Here is a 13,835-nt window from a genome sequence, read left to right on the forward strand (position 1 = left end):
CCACTGCCTCCCTCAAGCCAATCAGAGTGACACAACAGCAGATGCTGCTGGGGAGCACTTTGCAGCTCAAGATTTTCACGGTTTCCTTTCCCCTGCGTGTGAGGATGGGTGCAGTGGTGAGGCCAGGGATGTTTCCAAGGGTGATGGGATGGAATGAGCTCCATCTGTATTTGCACACAAACCCCAGGACTGCTGGGTTTGAGCCAGACTTTGGGAGCAGCTGCTCCAGACTCAAGAGGATGGCTGGTAGTAAGAGATTCTGAGTGTCACCAGTGACTCTACAATGTGTTACAAATCTCCTTTTTAGCTTCAGATGATTTTGGAATGCAATTAAATTATGGCTCAGGTAACATTAATGAGGGACCAGAAAACTATTCTGCACTTCTGTTAGAGCTTTTAAATGCAGTACTTCTTTCTACATGTAGATCAAGAACCACTTCTTAGAAATATCCTTACTTCTAAAGGAAGAAAATCAGCAAACTGCTTTGGAGGTTTTTTTTAATTATTTTTTAAAGAAATATTTAAAAAAGCATCTTTTCCCCAGTGGCTGGGCTATTTACTGCACAAACACTCAGGTGCTGACACCTGTTGTATTTACATAAAAAGATTCTTGTTCTGTGTTCCAAAAGAAAATTCAAATGTGGCTGACTTGGACAGTTCAATTTCTAGTTCGTCAGAAGATCTCTCAATTCTGTGGACTTGCCAGGATTCTGATATTCACCTTGTTCTTCCTCAGGGAAGTGGCAGCTGCAGGCATCATCTTCTTGAACTGACTGTTCAAGTGTGTGCACTGAAGAAAAAAAAAAAACAGATTTACAGAATCAGTTGGGTTGGAAAAGACCTCTAAGACCATTTAGTCCAACCTTTGACCATACATGTTGTAAGACAGACCAGAGCTCTGTGGCATGTCCAGTTCTTTCCTGAACACCTCCAGTGACTCCACCACCTCCTGCATAGCCCGTTCCAATCTTTAACAACCCCTTTTGGGAAGAAATTCCTCCTGATCTCCAACCTGAACCTCCCCTGGTGTAGCTTAAGGCTGTGTCCTCTTGTCCTGTCACTGGTTGCCTGGTAGAATAGACTGATCCCCATCTGGCTACAGCCACCTTTCAGGGAGTTGTAGAGAGCAAGGTCTCCCCTGATCCTTCTTCTCTCTTGACTAAACAACCCCAGTTCCCTCAGCTGCTCCTCAAAGACTTTACCTTCTAGATTCTTCCCCAGCTTTGTTACCCTTCTCTGGACTCACTCCACCACTTCAATATTTCTTGAAGTGAGTGGCCCAGAACTGGACAAATGTCCCCTTTCTCTTTCATTTATTCAGCCATCTTATTTCACCATCCCTCAGTCACAAATGCAGGATGTCAGAAAGAAAAAAAAAATCTTCCAAGTTATTCTACAATCTGAAATTATTCCTCCACAGCATATATATCTGACAAAACTAATTTACCATAATTTGTTTTCCCTAATTCGGCAGGGCCTCTGGTGCTGTTTGTCATGGCAATACAAGGAACACCAGCATGAGGGAAATAGATTTTTGGACTGCTATGGTCTTCTGTATTTAGAGCTACACTAGAAGATTCAGACCTTATCCTTAGAACAGAGGAAAAGAAGAGAGAGAGAACCCCCCAAAAAAACCAAACAAACCAACTATAAACAACATTGAACGGAATCAGCTTCATCTTTGTGCTGAACTCTTGGGCTTGCCCAGGATTTACTATCTCTCAGAGGGCAGTGCTGGATTCAGGCTGACTCTGCAGCTGTGTAGCAGCACACCCTGACTGAAGTCCCTCTCCTGCTGCAGCCAGAGCTCCGGGACACTCACTCCAGGCCATGTGTCCTCTCTGTGACACAGAGGACTCCCAAGTGTTACAGCCACACAGGCCGAGGATGATGCCTGGAAGTCAAAAACTGAACTGAGCTTTAACTGGAGCAGCTGAGTTTTTTCATCTCTCACAAATAGTCCACTTCTAAGGAAAAACATGCACTTGACCTAACACCCACAGTGCTTTCTGCAATAAAAATTCCAAAACTGTTTCCCTTTCAGTTGCTTCTGACTTACAAGACCAAAAAAACCAAAGCTATTGCCAGCTACTTTTGTAAGGCACTTAACTTGGATTCCTGACTTCTGTCTAGTTTCAAAAACAAAAACTGAAGAGCATATTTATCTTACTTTTCTTGAAGACAGTGTGTAGTTTCTTTTTTTGCCAGACGCTGAAGCAGATGCACAAAGGCAGCAGAAACACTATGCATGACAGCCCAGCCACAGCGAGAGAAATCCTGATCATGTCTGTCTGAACATCCTTCCCTAGGAAACAAACAACATTCTCTAAGAGTATTAACAGAACAAAGTTCTACTGCCCTTGAATTAGCTGAAGACCTTTTCTCCCATTCTGCTTCTGGATCAGTCTGCAACACTGGAAATGCATAAAAGGACTTTTAAATAGAAGGCTTTAAATGGAAGGTGAATGAGCTACAGTATGTTTAAGTAGGTCACAATTCTTTACCTCCGTAAGCAGTATTACACAATGGCTTACCTAGAACAGGGATAGAAAATGGAATTTCGAGAGATGTTGTAGGTAGAGTAGTGACTGAAGTGAAATTAACTGAAGCGTCTTTGCAAATGACATCTTTTGCTGGAGTTCCAGGCTCCAGGACTTGGTTCCCAGAGCACCTGAAGGACATTAACAGCAAAATGGGGAAAAGAAAGAATTTTAAAACTCCAGTCAAGTTTAATAGCTGTAGCTTTTTTTTTTTTTTTAAAGTTTACTTACATTGTCCAGTTTTTACAGGAGCCATTGGGCTGATCATTAAAGGTTCCGTAGCGGCAAGCCTGGCAACCTTCAACGGACAAGAATAGGTAAAATTGTACAAGATAACATTTAAAATGCAACATATTAAACATTATTTTTGGCTGCTTGTACAATGTCAAAATTACTACTTCATAAGTTGCTCTGAGTATGCAAGGCAAGTCTTTCCTTGTCAGCCACACACCAGTACAGTACTTGGCTAAAAAAACAATTAGTGATTTGGCACGAAGTGCCACAAACCACGCTGAATTCCAGAGTTCCCAGATAATTTTCCCTCATGCTGGCAGCCAAAGAGCTGCCATGCAAAGGGAACTAACTGGTGCATGATTTGAGCTTTAGTAGGGCTCAGAGTGTGGTGGGTTTTTCTGCTCCTGAGCTTACTCCACAAACCATGCACTGTGCTTAGCAGCAGTGGCAGCTCTTATCTTGCGAGGTCCTTCCTCTATCTGCTTCTGCACTGTGCAAGAGGCAGTGCAGCGTGTCTGGTGCAGGATGCAGAGGGGCTTTCAGCTGCTGGGGAAAGGTGATCCTACCGTTCCTGGTGCTCTCCTGGCCCACGCCACAGCTTCGGATGCAGTAGGTGCAGCCATCACCGCCACAGCGATAGCCCTCCTTGCACGTGCATTCAGCATCACTCGTTGAGGAGCACCTTTTCAAATACTGAAATAGTCCTGCAAGAGGAAGACCAGTTTCAGGCTACAGCGTGGTGCAGCAAAGGCTCGGACCTTTGCTCGCACAAGAATCGGGCTGGCAGCTTCGGCGAGGAGCCCCGCAGACACGCAGCGTTATTTGACCAGCGGCTCATCCCGCGCCGGGCAGGTGCCAGCCCGGGCACGTCGCTGCCACGGGAGGTGCCAGCAGGGCTGGTGGCACCGCCGCCGGTACCTTGGCACTGCCGACACATCCTGCAGCTGCCGCGTCCCGCCGCGCTGGAGAAGGTGCCGGCCGGGCAGGGCTGGCAGGACGCGCCCGCTCCCCGTCCGCAGTCGGCGCTGGCTACGAAGGTACCTGCGGGCCGAGACACGGCGGTCACCGCGGGCCGCGCCCGGAGCGCCCCGCCCCGGCCCGGCCCTTACCCGCCGGGCAGTGAGCGGCGCACGGCAGCGCGGCCGCGGGTGCCGGGCTCAGCGCCAGCGCCAGCAGCGCCGCGGGCAGCAGCGCCCGGCCCGGAGCCATGGGTCGGAGCGGGGCGGCGCGGCCGGCGGGACTGCGCGCGGCGCTCCCGGCACCGGCCCTTAGCGGCCGCCCCCGAGGGGTCCGGCTGCGTCATCCCGGGGCGGCGGGGAAACCCCGGCCGGGCGGGACTTCCCGGACCCTCCCAGAGGCGCGACCCCTCAGCTCTGCCGGGCAGCGCCCGCAGAGCTCTCTCAGCGCTGCCGGTCAGCTTTTCACCAGTGGGGCTTCCCGGTGAGTGCCGCCTGGAATCCCCGGGAGGTGAAAGGCGAGAGGCGGGGCTGGCAGGCCGCAGCCGCGCCGGAGGTGCCGAAACCACACGGGCACCGCAGGGACCGGCGGAGCGCCTGGAGCCGCCGGCACGCGAACGGCGCGGCCCCGCCCCCTGCGGGCCCCCGCAGCCAATCCCGTGGGTCGGCTCCGCCCCCTGCACATCCCCGCAGCCAATCCCGTGGGTCGGCGCCGCCCCCTGCACATCCCCGCAGCCAATCCCGTGTGTCGGTCCCGCCCCCTGCACATCCCCGCAGCCAATCCCTGCAGCGCGAGCCTGTCCCTCAGCCGGGCCCGGAGCGCGGGCAGGAGCAGACGCGGTGAGTGGTGCGCAGCGCGCAGCTGGGGCTGAGTTATAAGTGAGAAGGGAACGCGTCTTTCGTGGGTGTGAGCGCTGCGCAGTTCGGTGCCGAGTTGTAACTGAGAGGAGAACGCGTCTTCCGTGGGTGTGTGCCCGCCACACGGGCAGCCAGAGCAGCGCCCAGCCTGTGCAGGGTTGTAAGCGTAGTCCGCTGTGGGCAGCACACAAAGCGCCCCGTACCGGAGCTGAGCCCCGCCCCGATCCCAGCAGAGCCCTCAGCCAGTCCTTCCCTGCGAGCGGCTGCCTCCCCTGGCCTCCAGCTGCTCTGCCGGAGCTCTCATGAGCCCGGCCCCCAGGAGCCAGACCGGGCTCTGCCAGCACCGCAGAGCTTTGCAGTCCTAAAGCTCCCCGTTAACAGCTCTGTCTGTCCTTCGAAACACCGAAACCCCTTAAAACCAGGGGCAACATCATCCCTGAGCCACGGGCATTCCCTGCACGCCGCGAACCTGGGGAAGCAAGCGCGGGGCAGAGGGCGGAGAAGAGCAGGGCTGGGCTGTGCTCGGTGCGTGCGGGGCGGCGGGGGCGGTGACTTTGTCTCGGTGGGGCTCCGAGAGGCCGTGAGAACAGCGGGGCGGCGAGGGGCGGAGCCGGGCCGGGCGGAGCGCCCCAGAGCCGCCCGCGGCCCCGCTGAGGTGAGTGGCGCCGCCGGGCCGCGGAGCCCCGCCGGGCGGGCGGCGGGTGTCGGGGTGGGCGGAGGGTTCGGCGGCCGGGCCGGGTGTGGTTGGGTGCCCAAGGAGCCGCCTTTCAGGGCACGGAGCTCCGCCGTGCCCGCGGGGAGGCCCCGGCCCGGCCCGGCCCGTGCTGTCCCTGCTGCGGGGAATGGCGCCGCGTCCGAGATGAAAACGTGGGGATGCGGCCTCCAGCCGCGCCCCGCCTGTGAATAGCGGGCTCTGCCTGTGATTCTTGTTTAAGGCCGCCCTTGTTAGAGTTTCTGATTCAGCGTGTGAAAAATGCATATTTTATGATCGGCTTTTCGCAAATGTCACGATGAATATTATGTGTGTAATGTTAGAAAGTTATGCTGTATTAGTTCTCCTTACGTAGTGTGTTAAATGTAGTTTTAGGTTACAGCATAAAATAGAAATTCTGCGATAAATGATTTGTTGCAAGCTCAAGCAGGAGAATGAGATAATCAAGAAACTTCACACAGAGATGTTAGGGAAGGGGGCCCATAAAAAGTTACAGCCTCCTTATCAGAAAAGACAAACATTCTTCCACCTTCTCTGTCTTTGTGGAAGCAACAGGATTCAGGAGAAGAAGTTGACAAAAACCAGAAAATTCTTAATTTGCAAGGAATTTATGCATCATGTATGAGATATGTGAATATGCAACAGGCTGTTGCTTTTAAGGTTATTCCTTTGGTTTGCTTTTTGCAACTTAGTGTCCAAGAGCATCTGGGCATCCGTAATTCTTTACCTTCTCTTCTCTTGTAATTGTCCTAACTCTAAACTTTATTAAACTTTTAAAATTTTTAAAAAACAAGTGATTGGTGTTTTTCACAAGCGCAAGTCACCATCTCCAGAAAGGCACGTGTACCCACGCAGGGCTCTACGTTTGGCTGATAGGTTTGAGGTGACCTTAGTTGGCACTGAGGAGCAAATGGGAGGCTGGCATTTACTATGTGTAGGTAGCTTGTTAAATGACTTGTTAAACTAAGTTGCTGTTAGGTCTGTGTAACATAGTTCTGCCCTCTCAAAAACTGTCTTTCCGTAGTGGTGGGACAGCTATTTACATGTACACCCACACAAAGAACCGTACTAATGCTAAAGAATTTGGTGGTGTAGTATAATAAATAAATATCTAAAGGCACTATGGAAAGACTGCATTTTGCAAAACTAGGAGAAAGAGTAAAGGTTTCAGGATCAGGTGCCTGTTTTCATCTAAAGAATTAATGAAAGGAATGCAAACTGTGATCTATACCATTTTTCTTCAATAAAAAGCAAATGCAGCATTTCTGCATGGTGGCTACTCGGGTAGTTTATTGCTAGTCAAATTCATATGAAAATTTTGCAGAATCACTATATACCCTCAAACTATTAAGAAGGTCTAGGTGTTCTGAAGTTATTGCTAGTACCTGTGATTTGGGTGTACTTGATCAGTGGGCTTTGCACTGACAGTACATAAAACTGCCCTAAAAGTAGGATTTGACACAGTGAATTACTCTGCTTGGGCTGGTTCAGAATGCTGTAGGATGTTGCGCTGTATATTCCTGCATCCTAGAAATAACATTCTAAAGGAGGCTGCCACTAGGGAGAAGACTTGAAAACAGATGAAGTTGAAGCAGGGTGAGGATGATTTTATTTTATGTAGGCACCTAAACATGCATCACATTTTACAAATAGCTCCCAGGTATTACATGCAGTCCTAGATGGAAGGTCCCTGCATAGGACAGAAATCTCTGTCTTACAGAGCAGGAACCTGTGAAATGCCTCCTCACATCACAGGTGCTTTCACAGATTTCTCTCAGACCTGTATGAGTTAGTGGGTATTTTACATGATGTGAAGTTATTTTAACTTAACCTTCAAATGGAAATTTGGCCATTTCACCTCAACTTGAGTTTAGAAGTTTAAAAAAAAAAAATGTCTTAAGCCTGGTTTGTTCCATTTGCTAAATCCTGTGGTCTGCTCCCCCATCACACATGTGCAGATGTGTTTCTTCCCCCACAAAGTTGCAAAATAACCCAGAAAATCTATTGGTGAGATTTTGCAGGGGCACTGGTCGACTCACTGTGAAGTCACAGGAAACTCCTCATGCAGCATGCTGGGTGGAAACTAAAAACCAGATGTGAGGTCAAAGCTCATGCGAGCCCTTTTTGTAAGTGCTGACCTGGGTAGGAGTCAGTCGTCTCGGAATGATTGAGGGTGTGCAAATTGAAAACGGCTCTGCCACCCACCCTGAACCCCTTTCTCAGGCAGACACAGGTCATGATTAAGGTCTTGATTAGGCCAAGGTGCTTCCTCTTCTGGTGCTGATGTGCTGTGCCTTCCACTTGCACAAGTGCCTTAATCTTTTAATATCATAATGCATTATTTTTAAAAAGCTCCTTAGTTAAACAAGATGGCTATGTATATTGATTTAAGCCGGTGAATTTTGAGGTGGTTTAAATGAAAGGCCATGCAAAAGTACAAGTTACTGTTCAGTTTCAACATAAGGAAGGATTTATATGAGGGAGTTTGCCTTCTAACCACGTTGTCTTTTTATCTCCCTCAGCCTCTTCCTTCACAACCACCTCCCTAATAGCAGCCCCTCAAGACATGGCCTCCAAGAGAGCGTTGGTGATTCTGGCTAAAGGGGCAGAGGAGATGGAAACTGTAATCCCCACTGATGTTATGAGAAGAGCTGGGGTGAGTGTGCAGACAGTGAATAATCTCTGTGTGTGCCTGATCAAGGGGAAATCATTGCCTCAAGTTGATGTTCATTTCCAGGAATTCAGTGTGTGCTCTGGGAAAATTTACCCTCATGACCTTACTGGTTAGCAAATGCTCCTAATGAGCATGCATGACAACTGACATTTGTTAGTAACCTTTCAAAGTACAAGTCGGATGTGGACTAGAGCAAATATTTCAAGTAAATCCTACTCTGTCAGAAAACACAGCTACTTCCATGTATAGTGACGGGAAGTTCCTCTTTTGTAGGGGTCTGAAAAGCTCAGTACATTACAACTCATGACATTGCTTAGCTTTTCTTGAGCTGCTTTTGAAATTCAGTTATTAACTGCAGTTCTGGCTGTTGGGATTCCTTACGCTGTTTGTTACTCCTGCAGTTGTAGTAGCACACTGTTACTATTTCATTAGGAAGGAAAATAATACTTTAAATAAACACACCAACCTCACTTATATAGAAATGACTGAAATAAAAATTGCCTTCTCCCACCACTTTTGTCATTCCATCACTGTGCTCCCCATTTTGGCTGTCATAAGAGGAGCAAGCTCTCAGTGCAGCTTTTTTTGTTCTGTGTACTGCTTAAGAACATATAAGAAAAATGCCCTAAATTCTTGTTTTGTAATAATATATTTATTCTCCTGTTAGATCAAGGTGACTGTTGCAGGCCTAACAGGAAAAGAACCAGTGCAGTGCAGTCGAGATGTCTTCATTTGTCCTGATGCCAGTCTTGAAGATGCCAGAAAAGAGGTTGGTCATCACCCTTCTCTGATATAATGGCCAGCATAGTCTCTCTCACAGTTTCTGAGGTGAATTTGGAAAGTTTATGCATTACCTTTGGACATACATTGCATGTTGTATTAACTCTGTGTAGCAGTGAATTACAGAACTGTACATCCCACTGTGCTCCCCTTCAGTGATATGCTGCTTCATAGCCTGCTAAGTTTAGATATATTTCTTAATTCTGCCCATGTGTTTGCTTTTCCAAAGGGCCACTCACAGAGCTGTATTTTCCTGTTAGTTGGCTCGACAAAATACTGTGATTTGAGCCAACTCAAAAATTCTGATGAGAAGCTAAATAATGTTATAGTTAGACCTGGACAGTAAGGTTGGAGCAAAACCATTTGTCTTTACAACACAAGATCTGTCACTTGCTTGCTGAAGCTTTTAAGTGCACTAGGCTTAAAAGTCAGTTCTGTGAGGGACTTAATTGATAATAGGTTTTTCCTGGAACAGGAAATACTATTTTTTTTTCATAATTGGAACTGGTTTTCTGATCATAAAGTGTGGTTCAGTGAAATAAAAGGTAGTTTTCTTTGCTTTCCACTTGAATCAGCTGCAGTGGTCTTCAAACAGCATAATATGTGTTAAGAGCGTAATGTATATATCAACCTGTGTTCAACAGAACAGTTTTATCTTTGTTTAGGGGCCTTATGATGTTGTGGTCCTGCCTGGAGGGAACCTTGGGGCTCAAAACTTGTCTGAGGTAAAGTTCTGGCATTTTAGAAATTCATGGGCGCTCTCATGAGTAGTGGGGTGGTCAGCACTTGTTTAGTAATCCTGCATATGCAGTTCAGCATCTAAAAATTCTCTTCTGAATGAATCAGTAAACTAATTGTTAATGGTCTAAAGCCTTGTGATTATGTAGATGGGACAGCTGGGTAAATTCTTGGCCATGAATACCTAGTAAAACAGAACAAAAATGGAAAGGTGTTGTGCATTATGGGAAGGTCTCTGTTCATGTTCATATGAAGATGAAACAGTTACAAATGAAGATTTGTTACTGAGACACAAAACTATCCAAACCTAGGGGACTCTGCTCCCTTCCAGAATTCTGTCTTTGGTGCAAAACTGTTGCAGTGGTGGTATGAATTCCTTGTGGAAGGCAAGCAAACAAACAATTTGACCTATCAAATAGAGTTCAGGTGGTATCACAGAGTTTGTAAGCCATGGAGTTTGAGACAAATATCCCATATAAATCTTCTAAAAATGATAGAGACTGTCCGGAGGTATCTCATGAATACTATTTTCTGTCGGTCCTGTATTTTCAAACAACTTTTTATGGCCATGGCTTAACCAGCTTTTATATGGGTCAAGTACTTCCTTGAAGTTCCTTCTAATTTCCTTCCTCTTTCCTTCTGGGGCAAGTATGTCTTGGTTTCAGTTTTTCTCCTTTTTAATGTTCTTATTGCCCTCTGTCCTGGGGCAGGGAGGAAAAAAATCCAGTTGGTCTTCTGTACAAGACATGTTTATGAAATTTCAGTGAAAACTGTTTCAACTATGCTTCAGATAACCAACTCCAAACAATGACTTGTGATGTCTCTTCATACAGTCTGCTGCTGTGAAAGACATTTTGAAGGACCAGGAAAGCAGAAAAGGCCTGATTGCTGCAATATGTGCAGGTGGGTAACAAAGTGTCTTGCTTTGTAAAGCATTTGGATATTTTGAAGGAGCATGAAGAGTCTCCCGTCTTAGAAAACTGTGTTCCTGTAATTGAATACCAAGAATTTATCCTGTGTGTATATATATATATATACACCTTTCAGCATCTGATTTTTTTGTAAATTTAATAGCAGAGAAATCTCTAAAATAATTGTGAACATATATCCTGCAAGTTCAGGTTGTTACCTGTTTCCTTCCAATCAGTTGTGTTACTGTCTTTAAAATAAAAAGTGAAAGGTAGTGTGCTAGCATTTTTTTAAAGTGTGTGCTTATTCTGGTAATCTTTCTGCAAGTATACAGCACTGGCAGACTATCATTGCTGTAGATTTGTCTCACATTACCACTCCTGCCCTTTAGCTTCAGAAAGAAGACCAGAAATATAGAATTACAGTCTCATCCTTCCTGAGCTGCAGCAAGAAATGGATTTTGTTTGAGGAGAGGGTTGTCAGCTTACATACTCTGCACAGCTTGGTATCCAGATCATGAACTTTGAAAGACTTGTGTTTAGAAAGGCAAGGTGAAAAATTGCCAATACTGAAATTGCAAATACTGCAACTGAAGGCTGGTCTAGGGAGCTGAAGCTGAGAGTGAGGAGAGGGATGATGAAATGCATAAAAGGCAGTCAGAGTGTTCCAGGAGGGGATTTTCACTTTTGGTTTTTGGTACATTGCTGGAGGGGTTTTCTGCTTTTCTTCCTCATTTAGGTGGTAGCACACAGTGCTGTGAACATTCCTCTACTTGGCAATGATATTCTTCTGCTGCTTTATCTGTGTCTCTTGCAGAACAATCCAAATTCACATCTGCCCAGTAGAGTCCTTTGCTTTGTAAGCAGGATGATTCTTAGAGCTCATTTCAGCTGAACACAAAAGAGGTTATTTCCTGTACTAAATGCAGAATTAAACAAATGAACAGAAATGAAACTCATGTGAGGCAAATCCTGCCTTCAGTTTCTTTTAGAATTCCCATAAGGATTTCCTGTCTGATGACTTAGCACTTCTTGACCACAAATTCTTTACTCAGTTCAGGCTAAGGAGGAAGTATAAAAAGAAAAGAGAAACTCTTGAAACCCAAAACTGAACAGTTAGTCCATGATCTGTCCAAAATACTGCTTGGCACACAACTGTAGCATGTAGAGACTTGCTCAAATGAAATCCTATCTGTTAAGTCTCTAAATTCAAGGTTTAACAAGGTTGTAAAGTAATTGTAGGTAATTAGTGTTCAGACTGAGATGCAGACCTGTTGTTTCTTAAGCAGTTTTATTTAAAATGTCTGGAAGTGGATTGTTTTTCACTCCCTCAAATGGGTGGGACATCAGTGTTAACTGTAATGTGAGAGCGTTTTGATTCAGAGACAGTGTTTATAAAAATTAGTCTGTCCACAGTGAGCTTTGACCCCTGGGAGTCCTAATGCCCAAATGTCTGTTCTTTAAGAAGGCAATTCCTCACTGGTGCAACTTTGTGTTCTTACAGGTCCTACTGCCCTTCTGGCCCATGGGATTGGGTATGGAAGCAAAGTCACAACACATCCTTTGGCCAAAGACAAAATGATGAATGGAGGTATGTTTCTGTCCAAACCCTTCTCAGATTTTATATTTATTTTTTTTTACCTGAACCCACTATTTAAAAAAGAAAAAGAGCTTTTTTTTCTTACTTTTCTCTCTGAATTGAGTCTATATCACCAGAAAATAGAGGGATATACTAAAATTCTCACCCTTGGGGAAATCCTGCTCCTGCTATCATGTTAGGAGCATTTATTGCCTTATCCTCTTGAGGCTGAGCCATCTCTTGCCCCTTTGGTTCTTTGCCTCAGTGGTCCCAACAGCAAACTCTGGGAGCACCTTTCCTGCTCTCCTGTGAGTAATGTTTTGGTTTTGTGGCAGCTGATGGCTCCACACTTCTTTCTCCAGCCTCAGGGAAGGGATGGTGAAATGCTAGGAAGGTCATTCTGTGAGCATTAGTGAGGCTGGAGGTGAGCAGATGGGTTCCCCCAATATCTGCTGTGTGCATTTGGAAAAAAAAAAAAAAACCAAAAAACAAATATGTGAACAGCTCCACAAAAGCAGTCTGACTTCCAGGAGTAACCTTGTGGGAGCTGATGGGCTCAGTGAGCCCTTCTTGAGGAGCTTTTAGAATCAGAGGGGCATTCCTTGGGAATGAGCTCCCTGTTCTTCCCTGAGGACAGCAGGCAGGGATGAGCTGCTCAGAGGCAGTGCTGAGCTCCTTGTGCCCTCTGTGGTGGCAGCTGTGGAGGGCACAGAGGGCACAGTGCTGGCCACTGAGCCTGTCCTGTTGTGTGTTCCCCCAAGCACACTACTCCTACTCGGAGAGCCGCGTGGAGAAGGATGGGAACATCCTCACCAGCCGTGGGCCTGGCACCAGCTTTGAGTTTGGCTTGGCCATTGTGGAAACACTGCTGGGCAAGGAAGTGGCTGAACAGGTGAAGGCACCTCTAATACTGAAAGATTGAAGTCCTGGTGTGGCAGAAGCACTAGGACAAATTTAGATAGAGAGTCTTATACTTTGTAGAATAACTGTAATGTGCACTGTTGTAAATACACTTTAATTGTGGGTGAAATTAGTAACTGTACTTACCTGAACTGGGATACGTTAATAAACCAAAGGTCTTCATTTCTGGAAAAAAGATCCTCTTAGCAAAAAGCTAACAACATCTAATAATCCTAGTTAGTTCTTGGATGGCATTTAAAAATCACATGGAAAAATGTTTGATGAGTAAATAAAAATGGAGCATCCCTACTGGTGTGTTGTTCCTTTCTGTATTCTCTCCCAACCCAGACCCATGAAACCTTTTTAACACCATGTACTGTTTAAAATAGCATTTGTTTAGATTCTCACACAGTTCTGAAGTCTGAGCTGGAATGAGGAGGTGGCCAAGCACTGGAACAAGCTCCCTAGGGTGGTGGTCATGACTCTAGACCTGCTAGCATTCATGGAGTGTTGGGACAGCACTTCTCACATCACTTCTCTTGGCTGCATGGTTTAACTTTTAGGTTGCCCTGTGGGAATCAGGAGTTGCTTTTGATGACCTTCGTGAGTATCTTCCAACTCAGGATAATCTCTGATTTCATGACATAGATTATTAAGTTATAACCTATAATTAGTTAAAACAGTGTTCAATTTCTTGTGTACAAATAAGGCAAATAACTAGTATTAGTTTTCCAGCAGTGTTGGAAATAAATTAAAAGTATGAATATTCATACCTTGTCAAGTACTCCAGAGTTCCTGCAGGTTGAACATGATACATTGAAATTTGTCTTCTGCATTAATTGATTGAGCTGTTTGGGCAGCTAATAATCACCATAAAGCATGAAGTTTGGATTTGGTAGAATGCCACCAGTAGCAGTGCTTGTTTCTGCTTAGTAAAAATTGGAAGTTGCTACAAG

The 13,835-nt window shown here is 46.0% G+C and overlaps 2 protein-coding genes across 4 annotated transcripts; one reads left to right on the forward strand and one right to left on the reverse strand.

The window, feature by feature from the left end:
* Positions 1-481: 481 nt before the first annotated feature.
* On the reverse strand, positions 482-4,135 carry TNFRSF9 (TNF receptor superfamily member 9). Its single transcript, XM_021534282.3, has 7 exons — positions 3,884-4,135; positions 3,693-3,815; positions 3,341-3,478; positions 2,772-2,838; positions 2,535-2,671; positions 2,171-2,305; positions 482-790 (listed from the first exon to the last, which is right to left on the reverse strand). Exons 1-7 carry the CDS (start codon positions 3,981-3,983, stop codon positions 666-668), a joined length of 825 nt encoding a protein of 274 aa, XP_021389957.1. The 5' UTR covers positions 3,984-4,135; the 3' UTR covers positions 482-665.
* A 394-nt stretch (positions 4,136-4,529) lies between these two features.
* Positions 4,530-13,188, forward strand: PARK7 (Parkinsonism associated deglycase). 3 transcript variants are annotated; one of them, XM_021534225.2, is made up of 7 exons: positions 4,530-5,243; positions 7,823-7,956; positions 8,642-8,743; positions 9,420-9,479; positions 10,326-10,395; positions 11,905-11,991; positions 12,741-13,188. In XM_021534225.2, the coding sequence occupies exons 2-7, from the start codon at positions 7,867-7,869 to the stop codon at positions 12,899-12,901; spliced, it is 570 nt and encodes a 189-aa protein (XP_021389900.1). In that variant the 5' UTR covers positions 4,530-5,243; positions 7,823-7,866; the 3' UTR covers positions 12,902-13,188. The 3 variants fall into 3 exon arrangements, with proteins under 3 accessions (XP_021389900.1, XP_021389901.1, XP_021389899.1); XM_021534226.4 differs by having other exon boundaries at positions 4,530-5,113; XM_021534224.3 differs by having other exon boundaries at positions 4,530-4,570.
* Positions 13,189-13,835: the final 647 nt, after the last annotated feature.

The sequence above is a fragment of the Lonchura striata genome, chromosome 21, assembly GCF_050655825.1.
Source record: "Lonchura striata isolate lonStrDom1 chromosome 21, ASM5065582v1, whole genome shotgun sequence".
In the NCBI taxonomy this organism is placed as follows: domain Eukaryota; kingdom Metazoa; phylum Chordata; class Aves; order Passeriformes; family Estrildidae; genus Lonchura; species Lonchura striata.